Source organism: Thunnus thynnus, chromosome 5, assembly GCF_963924715.1.
Source record: "Thunnus thynnus chromosome 5, fThuThy2.1, whole genome shotgun sequence".
In the NCBI taxonomy this organism is placed as follows: domain Eukaryota; kingdom Metazoa; phylum Chordata; class Actinopteri; order Scombriformes; family Scombridae; genus Thunnus; species Thunnus thynnus.
Genome location: NC_089521.1, coordinates 3,727,511 through 3,749,172, shown reverse-complemented (window position 1 = coordinate 3,749,172; position 21,662 = coordinate 3,727,511). Strand labels below are relative to the sequence as shown.

Below are 21,662 nucleotides of genomic sequence, written 5' to 3'. Positions count from 1 at the left end.
CTGAATCTGTCTTTGGTTGCTCCCACTATTTACCACTGATGCTTATCTGACTTCATCTTGCTGGTGCTGATACTTTTCTTTTCTGGGACGCTGTCAGCTGTCATTTCAGTGCTACGTAGATGCACCTCACCTCCAGCGTTTTTTCAGATTTAGTCCCCAAACAAGCTCTTCAGGTGTAGATATAGCTTACAGAAAAGGGAATCACTGCACTGGTTTAATATGGTTTCTACTCCATAATGAGGGTCTGATCACCAAAGACTCTTTTAGTATTTACTATTGTGTGTTACGTAACAAATTAAAGAAAATGAGGACAGTTCAGTGTAAAGAATTATGAAGATATCATTATTCTTTACACTGAACTGGAAAAATATACTGACAGAAGTATGTTTATTTATGAAAAAGACTTGATGGTCTCCAGATGTTCAGCAGTGTTTTAAAGACTAGTCACTGTCAATCTTGACCAGTGGGTCAGACCCTTGGAAAAAGTCACTTAAGGTACCTACAACCCCCAGGGGCTGCACTCTTTGTACTCACTAGTCACTCATAGTGACAGAGAGCTCTTAACTTGAACTAGTGTTAAAACTGATGGCCACCCCGCCAACATGCACATATATTCTGGTGCTTGGGAATTTCGCTTCCCTTTGTGTTATCAGCCTGTGTTCTTTTGAATATGGAAGAAGAAATGTAAAGGTGGAGGCAAAAAGTAAGCCACACTGATGGTAACTCTCTGTTACTGATAGCCTCTCCTGCCTGTTCAACATGCTCATTCAGCTGAATAAGGGCCAAACTCCTTGCAATATAAAAGTCATCCTCTATACTGTTCAGAGTTCTTCAGCCCAGGAGCTATTTTAATGGTTAGATGCTTTGTGAGTTGTGTTTTATCTTTAGGAGTATTGAATCTTAACCTTAATGAGGAAAACATCTTCATTCTTCTATAAATGGGTTTCCCTAAAAGGACAAATGCTAAGCAATAGGAGGCTACTGTGTGTAGTCATATGCACTTTTCTACAAACTTACTTTATTTGCACTTAAGCTTTACTCTTTCTCCTTAATTTCCTGTTCTCTCACCAGCTCTCATTTCTCCTCTTACTCACAGACGTGTAATACACTCAGCATGACGTGAGAGATTTACAATTGACTGAAACTGGCTCCTTGCCAAAAACAGGCTGGTCAATAAAAGTGCTCTGAGAGGGAGAAACAAAGATGATCACCCCTTTAAAAAAGTTCACTTGGCACAGTGGGAATATTGTTGAACAGGAATATGGCCAGAAGGGTATGCAACTAACCTTACATTATTCTCTACAGCATTCTCACTACACTCTTTTGTTACCTTTTAACAACTATTCAGGAACAAACGCATCTTTTTCTTATCCTGAAAGAGTTCATTATATTCTAAGCTTGTTACCCACAGAAAACTTCACAGTAAAAGTAATAATTTGCTATGCTAAAAGGTCAGATGTATCTATGATCTACAACATTTGTCCTGTCAACCAAAGAATGCAGCATAGTCACCTTTGACAAATAGGTACTATAATGCTCTCTGCAGCAATATGGCAACACAGTCTGTCAATCACAGCTCATTCAAGCCCATTTAAACCAAAGCAATAAGCCTCTGGCAGCTACAGATGCAGCTAATTTTAAAAAGAGAAAATGATTGCAAAAAAAACAAACAAATCCAAAGCCTGTTTGATCCTTTACATCGGCCAATATGCTGCTGCCAGTCTGAAGAAAAAGTCTCCTCACCCACAGGTAGGTGAATGAAAGTGCTGCAACACCATTTGCTCGTCTTTGTGTGTGAAGAGTGTAGACAAACACACTCATCACTGTAAGATGAAGCATGCAAAAGCCACACATGTAAGAAAGGCCATTACTTTGGTTTGACTATTCACAGCTTTTTAAATTGTATTACATTAATTCTGGTGAATTCAGACGCATGTACAGTATATTATTAATGTTTAAAATAAATTACATTACTGGTAGATTTGAATGGAACAACCTCCCTTTCATTTAGTGCTTGAAAAAAATTGAGTGGCACAGTATCTCAGTAGTTAGTGTTCAACTCGACTAGATTCATATATGAGCATATACAGTCCATTGTGCTGATTATCAATGCACTATTCACATAAAAGATTCAGAGAAAGTTTAAATGCTTCATAAAATGTGTTTCTGTATCTGAACTTGCATGTCAGCACATGTTCATACACATGAAAATGCCTGTGTTGTGTATGTGTGTGTGTGTAGGTGCGTATTTGTGTGTATGAGAAAGAGAGAGAAAGAGATTTTTAGATTGTTAGTGTTACTGTCAGTTGGAGCTTTTCATTGTGTGATTCAGTCTGTTGGATCAGATTGTGCCACAAACTCACAGCCAGGAGAACTTTATTGGTTAAACAGGTTTTCCTTATTGTAGTGGATGGAAAGCCAACATTGATTATATAACACATGCAACCAGTGAGTGGCTTCATGTTATTGGCCTAGATTAATTGTAATTATTGTCAACAAGCTGACTAATGTACCGTATGCAGTGCTGTGGCACTTGTTTGGCTTGCTCCCTGGACTGTAACACCTTCTACAAATGGGGGGGACTATCAGCTATCAGAAAACAAGATTAAAGCTTGATTTATGATTGATCACAACAGAGCCAAAGCGGAGTGAAAAGCTGACCATCATAGAGAGGGGAGGGGAACAAGTGAGATGCGATATTGTTTAAATGTGGGGATAACAGAGCATTATTTCAGACAGTCTCTCCTAGAAGGTAGTCATAGTGTTGAACTCGGTTGTTTAAATAAAAAGTTACAGAAATAGTTGTGTCATGAATGAAAAAGGAGAACTAGTGAGAGAAGTATACCCTTTCTCACATCCACACAGCTGGCAAATACCTGTGTGAATTGGGTGTGAATGCTGTCTCATCGGTGTCAAAGTTACAGAAATGGCCCTGCACAGTCCCTCCTCATCCACTGCCGGAAATGTGTGGGGGGAGGGGTTTATGAAGCTATTTGACCATCCGACAGGCATGTCTGAAGGAGTACGCCAGCCCTTTTTGGGTAGCACTAGAGGAAAAGTAAGGGGATCACCAAAGTTGACTTCATCCTCTGGGGAACATGAATATATGTACAAAATCTAATGGCAAGTCATCCAATGGTTGGTGAGATATTTCAGTCAGGACCAAAGTAGTGGATAGATCAACCAATGTTGCCACCCATAGAAAATGAAATAAACATTCTGTACAGTCCCATGCATCAGTTTGACAGCTACTGCAAATTGTCCGCAATGAATCTGTATGTTGACCAAAAACTCTTACAATACTTATTCATATTACTTCCAAATAAGATACATGTTAAGAGTCATCAAGAGTGTAAATGACTCCCTAACAATAAAGAATTCCCCCTCAACCAGTTTGCAAAGAGCACTGGTATCTCTAGACAGGTGACAGGTGTTTGTGACTGATGTTCTCCTGTCAGGAGGACCTGACCTCAATAATAGCATCATCAGAGTCTTTCCCTATTTTAAAAGAAAACTGGCAGACAGCTTATGTAAAGCTAATTATCCTCTGTTTATTAGTATAAGAGGACTGCCAAGACCTGTTGTACATGCCTGAAACCTAAGCCCTTTAATAGGCATAATTTGCCCTCTACAGTTAAGAACTTGTTTGACCCTTTGGGGGTATTAGCCCCTGTCAATACTTTTTAGGCTATTCTGCTTCTCCATGCACCTTGTTGAGCTACACACACAGTGGAGGCTTGTTTCCACTTAACCTAACCCAGCAGACTGAGGTGCAAGGCCTGTTTCAGCAGCCAAACTTTCCTCAATAGACCAGTCTTTCTCATAGATCCTGAGAGCCCACACCAAACCAACAAAGGTTTTCCTAAATTATTTCAACCAAGACAGTCACTCTGTTAACATCTCTGATCTCCACATCAACCACCCTTAATCCAGGTTAAGACCCTGACGCAGTTCCAAGGTAACAAACTTGACTTCACAAGTTTCTGTAGGGAAGCAATATTTAAGACCATTTGGGTGTTCCAGGCTGGAAGTACTGCAAGGGCAATTTACTAACAGAAATTATTAAAGAAGAATCATACTGGCCTCAGCTTCAGTGTTTTAATGACAAACATATTCTCTTAAAGACAACAAAGACTTGCTGAAAGCAGTCACAGCTGGACAGGAATTGATCGTTAATCCAAGTTGCCGGCGTGTAGCAATATTACTAAAATCCTACCATCAACAGAGTGTGAGATGTTAAAGCAGGCATCTAACAGAGTATACAACCTGTGTCAGGGAGGGAAATAGCTACAAAACACCACCATACACTGATATGCAGTTGTATCAGTGCCCTCTTCTGTATTGGAGACCCCCACCAAAGAATGACCTCTGACTGTGTGACTAATCTATCTTGTCAGGAGTTAGGAGTACGGTCCTCTAATATGTACATAGAAGACAATCTCCTTTTTAATGGAATTTATGTTTGCAAAAAACATCCAGTGGATTACAGTATCAATCAACCAATTCTGGATTCTGCCTTCCTCAGATTCCCTCAAAAACATTTAAACAGATTCACCTTCAGTTCAACACCCCCACTGTACACACAAGCACCCATAGCAGGAAACTCATATCTGTAATTTATCACGTCAGACAGTCAGTATGATTAATGTTTACCAAACTGCAGCATGTGATCCTGTATTTGCAGAGGAGAGGAGGCTAATAGAAGGAAAGCTGTTCTATAATACTCAAATGTAGAAAAACCCAGAGAAACCAATCAAATTGGAGTAACAATGTATGGCTTACCACAATTGTTAAGCAATCCTTCACACACACACACACACACACACACACACACACACACACACACAACAGTTCCCATATATGTGGTTCTGCAGTGTAAACATCTCATCTGTGATGCAGAACATAATGTACATGCTATGCCACATAGTTGCAGTCGTTTATCTTTCAGCACTTCATTACACTACTATCTTGTATGGGATCAGCTTCATACTCAGTGAAAGTATGCTGACAAAGAGAGTAATGACCTTCCAGGACCTCTGCAGTGTGTTAACACTAGGTTGTTAAAGGTGACAGGAGAATGGCTGTGAGGACCACCTTGCTTGCAAGACCCCAAAAGCCCCCCGGATAGCTGAGACATAGACCTATTATCCAGTATATGCATATATACACCTTTAACTCTTTGCTCTTGGTTTTCTAGATCTACATCCAGTAACTCCAGTGTCCACAATAAATTTGCCATGACATGAAAGTATTCGGAATATAGTGAATGTAAACACATGGAATGATGTGACATTGATACAGTGCAGCATTTACGTCTTGATCTTCAAGATTGAAACACAAAAGATAGAAGAGGAGTACTTTTTGAAGAAGAGAATTAATCAATTTGTTTTTCTCAAAAATACACCTCTGGTAGTGTGCACTAAAAATACACTACATTTATATTCTGATTAACTCTAAAAAAAAACACACAATTTATGCTCCAGTCCACTTTAGGATTATGTTAGCACAAAAAAAAATCTGTCCAGCAGACTACATGTTCCAAGCCACACTCAATGAAACTCTAGCCTCTGCACAAGAAAATGCATTGACGAGCGGTCACAACACATAAAGCCTTATATAACGCTTCCCATGAGCTACAGCAGTTGGTTTGAAAAATAGGTTGGTTTCCAAAGATTTTTTTAAAAAATCACATTTTATAGCTGCCAGGGTTTGATGTATGATGCTAGAACATACAGTACGATCTATCTACACACCAACATTGTGCTAGTGCCTGCAATTACATAAAATCTCCTCATGCTTCCACAAGTCTTCTCTTGCTTCTTGGAAGAACTGACACCAAGCCAAAGACTTGAACTTGATGGAATTCAAATCTGTGGGTGACACAACGTGACCTTAAACTCCTCCTCAATCTGATTTAAACACTGTCTAACATTTATCAATCCATCCATTGTCTACTCTCACTTATCCTGTTCAGGGCTGCTGCTGCACAGCTGGATCCTATCATAGCATGCATTAGGTGTGAGGCAGTGAAACACTGGACGTGTCACCAGTATATCACAGTGATAAAACACACTCACATTCACATAACGTAGATTAAAGTTTCCAGTTCACCTAACCTGCATGCCTTAGGTGAACTGTTGGAGGACACTAGCAAACTCGAGAAAGGCCTCACTTGACCCTGGTGTGGTTTGAACGCTGGACCTTCTGGCTGTGTAGGCAACAGTATGTGAGGAGAGTAAAATAAAAAATTACCAAAACCTTGATTACTTACTCAGTTGGCTATTTAATTATTTTAGGCTAAAAGTGGACCCCATCTGCCACAGCTTAAGCTGCAAGCAAGAATGCGTGATGTTTTTGTTTTGTTTTTGTTTTAGCTGTGGTTTTACATATAATAATATAATTTCAAGTAGGGCTGCAACTAATGATTATTTCAATTATCAATTAATCTGCTGATTATTTTCCATTTATCATGTAGTCTATGAAATGTTGAAAAATAGTGAAAAAATTGCATTCACAGTTTCTTAGAGACAACAGTGATGTCTTCAATTAGCTTGTTTGATACCTTGTCTGACTAATAACACCTTCAGATATTCAGTTTACTGTCATATATGACGAAGTAAACTGCAAATCATCACATTTGAGAGGCTGGAAAGAGAAAATGCTTGGCATTTTTGCTTGAAAAATGACAAAACATTATTAATCGATTATTCAATTATGAAAATGCAATGTTATGTTTCCATTAAGTTCAGATGGGACATAACCTAAATTAAAAACACCCCCACCCCACCCCCAACCCCACTCCCCCCCCCCCCCCCACACACACACACACACATTCTTGACTATTCTGACTGTTCTGTATATTACCACCATAAAGCATTCATGAGTAACCGGGTGAACAGCCAGGGTACACTGACCTAACACTTCATCATACAGGCACAAATGATGGCATTTGTGCCTGTATGATGAAGAGCTGTCAGTTCTCAGTTTCTTTCTGTTGCAACCCATCTGTCTTTGCTGTCTCTATGGAGGGCCACTCACAAGTTAAAGCTAGAGCATTTTTATTGACTTGTGATAAGAAATGGAAACCATCATCTAGTTTCCATTCAATATGTAAGAATGGAAACTTACTTGAGATAAAAAAATATAAATAATTGTCACACTGAACATGTCTTATTTTATTTTTGCTAATTATCCTTCCCATGCCTAATAAGTTTTTGTCAAAGGGCATATGGAAATATTCTCTTTGTACTGTGTTCTGCTATTACTACAGCAACATCTGATGCAAATATATAACAGATGTCTGACTGCTTTTGCAGTAGACTGACTGTTATCTTGAAATTTCAGATCAATCATCAGTGAAAAGATTGCATTACACTGTGTCTGCAGAGGATTATGATGACTGCATATCAATCACAGACTGTCAGCACAGAAGAAAAGCTTTAGATATTGACCGTCAGGTTGTACAAACGGCTGCAGGTGTTGGACATAAAAACCAAAGGTAGTACAGTGGATTGCAAAAGGATTCAAAAGGTCAATATTCTAAAGGAAAAGCCAGTGGGGAATGTTTGTGAAAAATATGATCCTTGTTTAGCTAATCAGTGCTTTTCTATGATATGGTGATGACAGTTGTGTAGCTGTGATCTGTTCATAGTGAAAGATTAATTTAAACACAGTTATTTAATCTTCCTAGAGGTCTGGTTTTCTTCACCTGAAGATTGCCCTGTTGTTCATTCATATCCTTTTATACATGCACACACACATATTATGCGCTTGTTTATTATTATATCTATTCTTAGCCCTGTCTCCTCGAAAATAATTTTTGAAAGTTTTATTTATATGCAGTAGCTGTTTAGATACATTTTTAGATCCATTTAACAACACTGTTAAGCAATATTTAGTGAAAAAGTTACCGCAGTGAGTGATTATGGATCAATGTCAAACTCTGCAGCTCTAAAATACTTTCAGCAGCTTTCACAAAAGTCAGAGTCTAAATATAAATGTGACTGGTGAAGAAAGTAACTTTTAGCATGACAGAAAACTATCAAGATTCAACAAAACAGGAACCCTGCTCTGTATTTATATATTTGAAAATATAGAGAACAGACTGTGTGGTTTAAGACCAACAAAGCAGTGTGTCTTTTATTTCTAGGTAGCTTAAATTATCTAGCAAGCAAGAAAAGGCACAATGGCAGTACCACATGATGTCTGTGAAATGTTAGCGAGTGAGACTGCAACAAGGTTTGTTCCTCAGGGGACACAGGAGCAGTCACACACTTATAGGCAAGTTTACACATGCTGGTGGGTTTAATTACAACAAAAACTATAGCCAGCCAGTCTACAAGTGTACAACTCAGACTCTGGAAAAGTGTTAACTTGCCAGCATGCTACAGTCACCAGGAAGCAACTCAAGCCTGACTGCAGGGGAGATAAATAACATTAATGCTGATTATCTCATTATCTGCAGTTACAGGACCAGACAAGCCAGAGATGCCTCTCAGAAACCCACAAAAATCACACACAGCTGCCACACCAGCTGTGTCAATGTGACATTTGCTGTGTTGAGTAATGTTAGATACATCATAGCTAACAAATGAAACACAAACCCTATCAACTTTGTACTGGTATACTGGAGTTGTCTGCCTCCGAACCTCCCACTGTTGTTCTTTCAAGTTTCTAAGAAATTGGACTTGCAGGGGTTGGTTGTTCAGGAAGCGGAGTGTGGACCAGACCCAGCAAATAAACATATCTGGGCTGATTTTGGCTGCTTAGAAAGCTTGAAATCTCAAAAGTCTCAACAAACTAGCACTTACTCAGAAATCAGAGATCTCCGCCTACTGAAGTCTGGGAATTTCTAAATGCACGGTAGTTGCTTGAATGGCGGTGAGAACAGCCACTAACAAACCTACGCCCCTTACATTTTGTCAAGGACACACCTTACCGGAAACGATGCTCTCTCCCCATTCTCCTCCATAGTGACCTGCACGTCACCGCCCCAAAATGAAGAGCTTTCCTAAAGACTTTGGATTGGTTCTGCAATGCAGGTTTTTTTTTTAAAACTCTTTAATGGTTTCCCTCTAGTTTTAACAACAAAACCTGGGAGATTGTCCTCACTGACCTGTGAGTCCACCATTAAAGGGTCAGTTAACCCAAATCAACATCAACAAAAAATAATTAATATATTTTCTCATCCCCGGTGGCTTCATGTGCTGAGATATTCACCTCTGAAGGTTTTTCTGCCACCATGGAGGTGAATGGTGTTTCACTTTTGCTGATCAAAGCATACATTACACTTGAAAAATTCAGCTGTCAGCAATAAATATTGGGACAATTTCTTCAGCAGAAGGTAGTTCCAATGGAAACTGTTGCTAGCAATTATCCAGAGTAACCAGGGTTGTTTCCAACCAACATTAGTCCAAGAATGATCCCTGGCCAAAAAAGGTCCTGGTCTAAGAGCAAAAACTGCAACATGCACAGAAAACTGAAATCATGACGAAATCATAATATAACTGATGTGTGCAGATATGTGGAATACAGATCCTTCTAATGACTTTTTATCTGTTTTTGGTTGTTAAATGGATGTGAGCATATGGATCTCATGGTGTCATCCTTTCAACATCCGATAATGGTGCACCTGTACCTGACTTCAAAAACCCTTAAAATATTTGACTGAAATTTTCCATGCTATGCATCATACTGGTTCTATTTTTAATTTTTACACCCACCGAGTTTGAAGTGCAATGACCACAAGAGCACAGAAACTGTGAAGAAGTAATGCTGCTGGTTGAATTTGTTTGCTCTTACATTCCTGTTGTAGTGTAATGATTTTGAACCTCTGTTTTCCTAACAGAGCTCCAAAATATTTTCACTTTCATTTTAGAACTGTTTTTGAACCATTACCAGACATCCTGGGGAGATGTTAAGAAATCAATTTCAAATCAATTATATTGTTGTTGTGGCAGAAATCTCAGAGACCGATGATTCAATACCTGGGAAAATAAGCTGAAACTATAGATATGTCTAGTGAGAAATTTGATATTTGTTGTGTGATTTGGGCACACTGACTTACAGAATTCAGGCAATAACATGTATACAGACGCAGCAAGAAGAAAAATGATTTAAAACCACCTTTTTCATACATATTTTCTTATGTTTTTCAGCTACTGAAATTTTCACACATGGGCACTAGTGAGTTTTCCCAATTGTTGCGGGTAAGAGCAAATGCATATTTGTAACAGAAGCGTAATACAAGTGACAGAAAAGTAATGTACTGACTATATGCTTCCAGTGACTGACAAGTGGAGTATCACTCTTACTTTTGAAATTATCTACTTATGTCTGAGAACAGAGTTCCTCAGTAAAACTGTCTACCCTGGGGCAACGTTTGTCATTTAAATGGTCCAGCAAAGGAGATTGTGTCAAGTGAGGTTAGCCTGAGGTCAAATATCTTGGTTAATCTCCACAGCTGTCTCAGCAGCATTTATTTTTAGACAAAAAATTACTAACTGAATGTTAGATGACTGAAGGTTCTTATCAACCTGGTAGCCTGCAGCAAACCTACTCACTGTTAAAACCAGAACGATAAATTCTTTATGTCACTAAAGAGGATAAAAGAAAACACTGCATCTATGTAGCTTCTCTCTGTGTTCCTCATGTTGTGGGGACATAAATCTGTTTACAAAGTCACACTGTGTGGACTCACCTGCCATTTGGGGACAAAAAACTAATCCCCATGATGTAAATCATTAACTTGAGGACTTGGTTTTGAAGATAAGGTAATGTAAGGTTAGGGTTGGGGTAAGTCTCAAGCAAATGAATGTAAGTCAGTGTAATGTCCTCTGAAGTGATTGTGACAGAAAATTCCATATAAATCAACAATATATAAAATAGTGGAAACAATGTGCTTTCTGTTTCACAATATTAAATTAAACCGAAACTGTTGACAGATCAGCAGGTTGATACTAATTTGTATTTAGTATATGTGAACTGTTTGTCAAGTGCCTTGTTAAGATGTCATCAGCTCCTACACTCTTGGAAACCTTTATAAAATACCAGGTTATAGAAAAGATACAGCATACTGAGTTAGAATACTGAGCTGACTAGTTCAAAGACATGTGTGGTTACTTTGCAACAGTCTGCTGCTATTTGTGTGCTACACTAAATTAAGTTACCACATCAGATCCGCCACGCACAATGCATTGTTCTTTGACACTGTGTGACATTCACAAATTAGAGGCTGTGAAAGAAACACACACACGGCTGCGGAAAAAACCCTCCCTCATACCTCCTACTAGTGGCTGTGAATAACAGACATGAGAGGAGATACATTAATTTCTACTGGTTGCCCCCATGGGAATCCAGCTGAGAACCTCTGTTGCCTCTCTCTCTCACTTGTCATCTCTCCACTGTCATTATCTAAAAAGGCACTTTGGACACCAAAACTGCAATTCGCCACCAGATTACCAATAACCCATTCCCCTACTGGGTTTCTCTTCCACCTCGGTGCATGATTGGAAACTAAAACAACAAGCGAAGGAGTGATAAAAAAAACAAAACATCACTAAACATCAAATGTCGTGCATGAAAATAAGGCCCAGAAAGTAAGAGTGAGAGAGAACAAAGGAAAGAGACGTGTTAGAAGAGAAAAAGAACAAAAATTGAGAAAGTGAGTGTGTCCATTGCTTCTTTTCGCTCTTTCAGGCTCACACAACAATGAAATCTTTTTCTCATCTTTCCAACAAACGCTGGTCTTACAGCTGTCTTCAAATCATGTACAAACACACAAGACACAATTAAACATTTTTATACTGTGATACAAACAAAAACCATCTCTGCACTAATTACAGCATCAAGAGCTCATGCACACACAAACAAACACACACAAAACACACACAGATGTCTCTTACCAAAAAGGCCTCCCAGCAGGCAGACTGAGGTGGACAGTTGGACCATACTCTTGGGCTCAAGTCCTCTGCTCCTTTAAACTCTGCACAGTGTGTCTATGTGCACACCCACACACACACACACACACACACACGCACGCACACACACACACACACACACACACACAGGTGCACACACAGGGCCAGCCACACGCAGACTGCTAAAACACTGGTCTCTGCAACTCTTCTGTGTGCGTGTTCAGCGGTACACACACTTGTTGTCAGGCTTCAGGTCTTGATTGCATTGTTGAGCATCTCTGAAACATGCTGGCAGAGACAGATCCTGGTTTTTATGGCTCTTGTATTTCTGTTCCTCACTGCTGTTGACAGACTGAAAACAAAAGACAAAAACCAGTCAGGGAGCCAGAGAGGAAAACAGGCAAATAATCAATCAGACGGACACTGGCAGTCAGCTGCACAGATGGACAGACAAAGATTGAGACAGAGACTCCTTAAATTCCACTTTGATTCCGCGCATTTTGTTATGCTTGTAAACTTAGCGCTGTAAAAGATTTACAAAAAGGAATTAAGTTTTCGTTTCTCCCTGAAGGTTTTTGAAAAGTATTTTACTTCATTCTTCACTCCGCACATCAGGAAATGATGGTCTGAACTGAAGACGTTGGTTTACACCCCATGCCATAACTTCTGATGAAATCAACAGAAAGCATCATGGAAAGATTCAATTTCTTTACAAAAAATGTATTAATTGGAACCCAGATTATAAATTAGACTTCTATAATACTGAATGAATGGTAACATTTAAACATCATTGTATACCTGTTTGCTGTAGAATATCATATCTATTCAAAGAAACTTGTCTGGTAAAGCTTATGTAGTTTGTGAGAAATCATTTTCACACAACTGAAAACAGATTGTATGATGTACATGCAGAGTTTTCCCAAACAAGTCCTACCAAGACATGAATTACCACATCGGCCTAACAACACTAACTATTACAAAATCAAAAGTCTGCTGCCATGCTAGCAGCTCTATGAGGCTGTATTCAGGCAAAGCTAAATGCTAACTTCAGCATGCTAACATGCACAGCACAGTGGCAATATTAACATACTGATGTTTAGTAGGTATAATGTTTCCTATTTTCACCATGTTAAAATGCTAACATTTGCTAATTAGAGCTAAAAACAAGTACTATTGGCATAAACTACTGTGCAAATCTGATTTTATCCCAATGATGGTGCAAAATGAGTCCAAGATCACCAAAGTTATCACAATCTACAGCCATAAATGACTCAAAATGAAACTCAAAATAAAATATTTGTTGTGGAGGATCAGTAATCTCAAACATGTTTCAAGTATCTGCAAGTCACCACAGAAAAAGACCTTTCTTGTCTCTTTATTAAGACAAACAGTCCTGTTTTCAATGACCCTGACCATCTATTAGCAGTTATATTCAACTTGTGTCATCGCCCTCCAGCTCAGGTTGCAGCATTTGACCCGGGCGTCTGCACTAATGTGTTCGTTTTGATTGGAGGAGCGTTGTTCTTTATTGTTGTTTTGGAGGGCAATCTATTCCCCTTTAGATGATTTCTCTTTAGGTCAAAGGACTCAGTCTCAGTGAGGTTGTTGGGTCTAGTTGTTCATTAACTCATTCACATCTAGTATCTCAGATTCTGACAATATATGGGGATAACCGATGTTGACTCATTTTAAAAAGAAGACTGAAAAGTGCACTTAGCAGTGTGGTACAGTCCTGCCCACAGGTAATGTACATTGTTCAAAGGGATCAGCAACATCCTGCAGCCATTGAGGGCTGGGTAAAAATATCAAAATAAAACTGTACCAAAGACAAGTTTATGACTAGAGCTTTTAGCAAAGCACATTAATTACCTCAGGTTTAGTGGGCATGCTGCACAGTTTATAGAGGGCTGCAACTGATTATTATTTTCATTATCGATTAATTCTTTGGTCTATAAAATGTTATATGGCCATGGAGCCTCTTCAAATTGATTGTTCTTTCTGACCATCAGTCCAAAATCCAAAGATATTTAATAATATGTAACACAGAAAAGCAGCAAAGCCTCAGATTGGAGAAACCGAAACTTGAGAACATCTGGCATTTATGCTTGTTAATGACTTAAACAATCGAAATGTATTTTTCAGTTGATCAATTAATTGTATCATACATGTTTGATGATTAGTGTAATTCACTGTCTATATCTTAGACAAAGCATGTGTCTGACAGATTCTTCTAAATTTAGATTTAAATTTAGCTGAATTTCATTTGTAAAACATAAACCTGACTTATTTATATTAACTGTTCTTTAATTTATTTAATGTATAGAATTTTTAAATTTGTTTTAATTTTTTTTTTTCTTTTACAGCACAACTTTGAGTGTGCACTAGCAAACACCAGCTGAAAATCACTGGTAAAGGATCTGGTTTCTCTAACCCTAAGTTAGGGGCAGTCACAATGTCAAACATGACATTATGAGGCGAGCTTTAATCAGCAAAAGACATACAATAGCTGAATTTAGAATGCAAATGTAGATTTGTTTATGGTGAAAATTGCATGCTCGTATTTCAACATCTTTGGCAGCATAAGAATAAAATGCATGCACATGTACTGTGTACTTGCACAATAAGGAACACTGTGCCTCACCTATAACTTCTGACATCACAAGACTAACCAATTCAGAAAGCTCACATCAGCATCCATGCAAATATTTACAGGAAACCCACAGAGAAAATTTGCACAACTGAGCGCAGACAGTTTCCACTCATCATCAATAAAGCCCAGTCTTCCCATCAGCTGATTCTATAGGATAAGGTCTATTTGCAGTTCGGAGGAGTCTTGCTGCACTGACACATCGTCAACTCGGACCTATCTTTGGGCACCATCTTCACATATGGTCAACAGATGTGCCCCTAATATAGACAATATGTTTATCCTCTCACATTCGGCATGTAAAAAATCTTGCACCTTCTGACAAACTATACTGTAATTTCAGATGTAACCCATGAGCTCAACGCAACTTCACAAAAAGCAGCAGGAAGAAGATCAGAGAGGATGATCGAGATGAAAGACTAGTTCATACATTTCCCACTGCCAGAGAGGTGTTGATTCAACACAACACTATGATCCTCTCAGAGGATGTGGTCTGTGGCGCTGTTGTGCTGGAGTACGTTATATTTAAAGGTGTTTTTAATATTTGTCCAACCCCACTGGGCAGAATATTTGAAACATCTCAGGGAAAGCGTAGGCATTCCCCATTCTGTGACTTTTGTTTTTTGGGGGTTTTTTTGGTCACCAAGACTTCCAGAGCACTTCTACCGCCCGTGATCTGCATCTTGTCAATAAAATGTTTCAATCTTGAGTAAACTCCAGTAAAGCTCAGGAATGCCTCTGATGTTTTGGTGGAAAACACACTAGGAACAAAACTGTATAATCACTGGTGAACGTCATCAATTAGTCATACTCCCTAAAAACAATGTTATTTCTAAACACTTCCGTGCGTCTATTTTGGGACTGAACATTTACATAACACTTCAACACAACATGTTTATGATATGTTATTGAAATTGAAATTAGAAATTAAAATTATCTTCCAGTATTTAACATAGTTTTAATATGCAGTATTTATCCAGACAATAAACAGATTCAATCATGAGTCATTCTTTCTCTTGCTTCCCTCCCCCATTTTTATTCCTGTTTTCCTGTCTTCATCTTCCTCCTAATCTTACTCGCCCTCTTGGTCTAGCGTTTGCCTAAATTATTCCAGTGCTCCACAGCTGCACTGACCTCAGACAGTAACCAGCTGAGTAACTTAGTGACTTTCTGGATGGTTGAATGTGCCATCAATAGTGAAGTCATTGTGGCAGGCAGCCAACCTACTGAGATCAACAACTGACTGACCCCGACTGTTGGTTTCACAGCTTGCAAAAAGTAGATGGAAAAGTGTGTAGGTGGTAATTACAGCATGCTGCATGTAGACCAGCACCAAAAATAATATTTACAACAAGAACACAGGTGTGATCTCCTCATGACACTGAAGAAGACATTTTAAAAAGTAGCACAAGTCAGGTCACACTCGCTTTTTTTTTTTTTTACCACACCCCTATATGCATGTTTGAATATACATGCTCTGGTTGTACAGTTGAAATAAGGTAAATGAGGGTATAGAAGCAATATAATTGGCATTTGTTTTTTTTTGTTTGTTTGTTTTTAAAATAATGCTTTCATTCTGCAACCTAAAGTTAAAGGAGTGGTATGGTGGAAAACAAGAAAAATTAGCCTTGGGTGGATTAGGGTGATGGTGGGGGCCCTCCTGTGCAGTAAAATTACTCAACTCTATCTCCTCAGTCTTTTAAAGTTATTTGAAATTTCGCAGCTGAAGAGCGAGTGGTGTTGAGGCAGTATGCATTGCTACATCACACCAGAAAATCAAATCAAATATGCCAGAAAGCCTTAGCATGAGCCCACCCCTGCCATAACTTCTGTAGTCAGAGTTTGCATTGTAGCCAGATGACAAGTAAAGAGGAAAACTGCAAGTGTTGCTGGTTGCTCAGCAGCTAAAAAGTCTGTACAGCCTTCCAGAGGATGGAAATTTACATCAGGAATGGCTGAAATTCCTTTTTCGAGACAATCTTCCCTCCTTTATCGGAAAGTGGTTTTCTGTGTGTTCTGCACATTTTACAGCCAACTGTTTGCTTAACTAGTCTCAGTACACTTTTTCATCTTTAATCTTTGGATGAAATTTTAAAACATGGTTTCTTTCTGTTACTCAGCCAAAGGAATATAATATATCTGTGCTAAAGCTAAACTAGCGACCTCCGGCTACATTTGAAAACAATTACTTTTACTTTTTTGGGAAAATGGGACATGATCTTCCCATTCTGAAACATCTGTTGAAGTACAACAGCAAGTTCTTCCCTTCATTCAGGATCAGATTCCAGTTCATAGACTGCTATATGCTGTCTTACGTCTCCAGATGCAGCCATTACACCAGGTAAAGATCCAGCGTAAGGAACCTTGCATTATTCATTAATTCTTATTCTGATTGGCTGGGAGTGAAGGTGGGGGCCAAACCTCCAGCCAATTGGAGTTGGTGGTCATTAATAATGCTGATTTCATTTAAATGGTTTCCGAAACAGCCTGCTGGAGTACAGAGGGGAATCTGGGCTGTAGGGAAAGACGGATCTAGAAAAAATCTAAACAACTTTTTGTGAACAAAATGTCACAGATATGTTTGAAATTGACTCAATATTAATAAAAATGAGTCAATAAACACCATAATACCAGATCTTTAAAGAGGGTGCAAATGCAATTCACTGTCAAAACAAACACATTTACAAGTTTTCCCCACCAAACTTTTATGACTAAACTACTGCTGTGCAGCAAAGAAGTGACACAACTGGAAAATAAAAATAACACTAAAGCATTTTTGGACAGCAGGGGGGGATGGCAGGCAAGTTACAGATAGTCTTTATAGCAGCAGGGTTTTTTATTTTTTGTTGGTTTTTTTTAACCTGTAAAAGCTGTTTACAAGCTGCTGCCCAGTACTATAAAACTGTGTTAATAGGACACGGATGATGCTCACCTGACCAGCCTCAACACCCAAATATTACAACATGTTAGCTCTTGTGTTGAACCTTTTGCACACACGCAGGCAATGATGCATAAAAGCTGCATCTCTGATGCATCTCTAAGCTGCCTTCAGGATACGTTCAGAAAATGACAGTCTGTGAATTTGTCCTTTTTCAAGTACACACTGGACGACCCCCACAGAATGTATATTTGAATATATGTACCAGAATATATTGCACTAGTTAGATGATGGCCTCTCCTTAGTGTTTCCCTGCCCTTTATTTCTTTATTTTTCATTTATCTGGTATTTTTGTGCTTGAAACACCCCTTAACAGTCTACATTCCTTCCACATCCATTCACTTTAACCTAAACCTCATCCTCATTCTAAACCCGAACCCGAACCCAAACCCAAGCAGTCCTGACCTTCATACAGCCTGTGATGACATGAGAGTCGGTCAGAAAGTCCTGCACAAGATGGGAGGTCCAAACCTCAGACTGGTCCTCACAAAGATAGAAGTATAGGGACACACACACACAAACACACACACACACATTGCTTGGGGCTGTCTCACAGCAGCTTTCCCTCTCTTTTCTGTTACCCTCCTCTGTTCTATATTTGGATTTTCTTAATCCTACATTTGATCTATCTGTTATTCGTGTCTGGCCCTTCAGCTCACCAATCCCTCCCCAAAAAATTAAAAAAATGCATATGTCAATGGCTTGTTGCCAACACGGCTTCATTAGCTGTAGGTGGCTGAAACCCTATACACCAACAGCTGGTCAAATGACAGTATAGGCAGTAGCAGAGGCTTTTGCCCCAGAGAATCTGCAGCAGAGGCCATGCAGGCTGAGCGAGCAGTGGTCACAGTCTACTGAGGGCTGTGATATGATCACATACAGCAGAAATACCTGCTGCATTTCCACATAATGGACAAAAAATGTTTATTCGACTGCGAATAACTCTGGGAAAAGCGTGAATTGTCTGTGGCTGCATGAACTTTCTTTGAATTGCCTTTTGTCCATTTTTCAAAAAATAAATTGAAATGTAGACATATTTACTGGTTTGTTAGATTGAATTGGACTCAGTTATAAGCATGTTGCACACTGTGTTGCTCCCTCGTGTTATTCCATTGCTTTCAGTAGATTTCTAACCCTCAGGGGTGCTGACTTCTATGTGTTACTGCGCTTACTATTTCTGCCTTATCTCAGGAGGTTAAACCAGTTGCCTGACTACTTCTAAATTGTGTAACCTGAGCTTTTTTTCAGCATTTATGTCATGCACTGCTCTTGCGTTTGCTCTAGTGTTGAAATTATCTGATGCGGATGTTTACATAGGCTGCGGCTGGCTCTTGCAGTGAGGACCAAAGCTCCCCTCTGGGATCAATAAGATGTCACCTTATCGTGCATGATCTGTGACAGCTGCAACAAAGTTTATGATGTCGCGACTGGTTGCATAAGTCGATGCAGGCTGAGCCTTGTGTACCTCATCAGTGGGCTATTTGTCTCTTTCTTCAGCGAGAAGTAAAGCGCAGCTTGAGCAGTTAATGGTCTACGCACCTGACGAAAGTGAAAGTATTGCTGGACAAACGAAGGCTACCAGCCGCAAGCACGCACAAGCACACGCAGGTACACACACGGAGAGAGAGACAGAGACAGAGAGAGAAAGGAAACACGTGTGTCCAAGAGGAAAGTAAGAGAAATTAAAATCGACATCCAAGAGCACATGCACTCACACACGCACACTAATGGACACGCACCTCCAGAGTCCTTTTTGCCCCGGCTCGGATGCGTAAAGGCTGTATCCGCTCAGAGGTGTCACGCTGTAATGTGCCCTTGTTAAATTAGAAGAAAGACCGAGACGATAGGAATCCAATCACGAAGTCACCTATAAAAGTCATTTAGAGAAGTCCATCACTGGCTCTGTCCATGCACGTAGCTGCACTGCGCTCTGTCTCTGTGCTCCGCCAAGTGCGCAACAGGCTGGACTGCCCTCCTTCAACGTCAAGACGCAATCACACATACAAATACAGCCTGCTTTCAAAATAAATGCAGCTTATGTCCATGCCTTGCAATGCCCCCCCACTATCCCACCACCCCCCTCTCTCTCACACACACACTCTCTCTCTCTCTCTCTCTCTCTCACACACACACACACACACACACACACACACACACACACACACACACACACACACACATTTTCTCTTTTATCTAAATTATGCCAACCACCCCTGTAAATAAATTAAATGTAAATAAAGATGCTCCCCAAAGGAAAAGGCTTTTAATAATTTCAGCAGTGATTGATCAAAAAAAAAGGTTTAATTGGAAATTAAATCTAGGCTATAAAAGATCATATTTATTCCTGTGGACGCTTTTCCATCTGTGCTCAGGAAATCTAATCTTCTCAGTTAAACTGGAACTGTTTGAGACATGTTAATGTGTGTCACGCCATTTGTTTCCATAGTTTTTCTTCTTCTCACAGTGACCCTAACCTTAACCTGCAGTGGCTTTATTTACCCAACCTTAACTATAACCTACACAGCCTGCCTTAACAGCCCGGCTTTGTCATGCAAATATTGCAGGAATAACCAATTAGAAAACGGTGTCAGTGAACACTAGCAGTGTGCCTTTCACGTTTAATATCAACATCATATGTGATGCCTTTTAGCCTGTTATCATGTTTCACACAGTTTTGTTTCCATATAGTCTACAGATGTATTGGCTTCACACCCTGAGGGAAGCGGCATGTGGTTTCACTCAACACACAGTCCCTCTCACATCTGCACTTTTTTGGCATGTTGCATCACTAGAGGAGCGCAGGAGACGCCCGTCAATTAGGGTTTTATTTTGAACGTGAAGTTATAACCGGAACCGCTTGTACTGTATGAGGTCTGGCTTGACAGTCCGCTCCCCCCCCCCCCCCCCCCCCCCCCCCACCTAACAGTTAACAGATAATACCTGGACTCCCGCTGATCGCCCTCTGATCTGTGGCGCACGCTTTCATCCACCTTCTCTGCTGCTGCGGCGTCAGTGAGCCTCCATTCACAACAATTTCACCCCCCCCCCCCCCCCCACCCAGGTGGCCCTCAACTCACGTTTATGATCTGAAATCCCACCACCCATTGAGCTGGTATGGGCACCATGTGGTTAGGCGGCAGAATTAGTTTTTTTAAAGATCATGTTATTTCATCTTAATGGGACCATATTATCTGTCCGTTATTAATGACGGACCATAGTATTGGTCCGTCAAAGTGAAGATCCACTTCCAGGCTCATCTATGTTGTACATTTTTTAATCCTATAAAAGCCTCAGCGAGGGCAAAGGAGGACTGAAGACGTCCAAAGCAAATCAAATCCTATAGTCCAACTCACTGTTCTGGCAACATAAGATTTCAAGACTAAATTAATCCAAATGACATTCGCAATATTGTGCCGCGGTGTCTCTAAACTGCCAGCTCCTGCTGTAAGAAGTTCTTCAGCCTCAGATTCCATCTGAAAATCTAATAGTTTCAAATCAAATCATATTCAACTTGCGTTATAACGCAGCTCCAGCGCTGGCATTCCCACATGTTCAGAGAAAACAAGATAAGATTCAGTGGCATCCTAGATATGTTGTTGTTGTTGTTGTTGTTTGTTCGTTTGTTTGTTTTAGTGCGTCTAGCCAGGGTCGCCACAGCCGACCACATCCACTTCTTAGAGCCTGGTTTATGGCCTGCATGTCTGACTCTTTATTCGTCATGGTTAGGCTCTCCAGACATGAGCTTCTCTACGAGTCTGTGTCAGTCTATCTATAGATCTACGTATCTACAGCACAGTGGAGGGCGAAATGGTTGATTCTGAGCTCGCATGATGGAGGGATATCATTGCATTGCACCAAAACACTGGGAGCCAAACCTCCACCACAACCGCATGTGTCGCTCTGGCTGCTGAGCTCAGATGGGAAAGCCCGCAGGGAGAGCAGCGACACAGGCGCAGTCAGCTCAGTCCGGCAGGGTTTTTTAGTATTATTTCCATTTAGTCATATGAGGTCGCCTGTGATATTGTTTATAGCCAGACTGGACAGCTAAAACCATAGAATGTTTTTTTAAGAAGAAGAAGAAAAGAAAGGTCGTGACAAATATGAGCTGCAAACAAGGTTCAAAAAATGTTGGTCTTAAAAGATATATTACCAAGCTCCA

The 21,662-nt window shown here is 39.9% G+C and overlaps 1 protein-coding gene across 1 annotated transcript in view; it reads right to left on the bottom strand.

Annotated features, from left to right (window-relative positions):
* The window catches only part of il34 (interleukin 34), a 46,235-nt gene extending 26,743 nt beyond the window's left edge, over nucleotides 1–19,492 (bottom strand). The window contains exons 1-2 of the mRNA XM_067588744.1: nucleotides 19,243–19,492; nucleotides 11,904–12,270 (exon numbers count right to left, since the gene is read on the bottom strand). Of these exons, the coding sequence (XP_067444845.1) occupies nucleotides 11,904–11,949 (46 nt within the window). The 5' untranslated portion in view covers nucleotides 11,950–12,270; nucleotides 19,243–19,492. The remainder of the gene's footprint in view (nucleotides 1–11,903; nucleotides 12,271–19,242) is intronic.
* Between the last annotated feature and the right edge of the window lie 2,170 nt (nucleotides 19,493–21,662).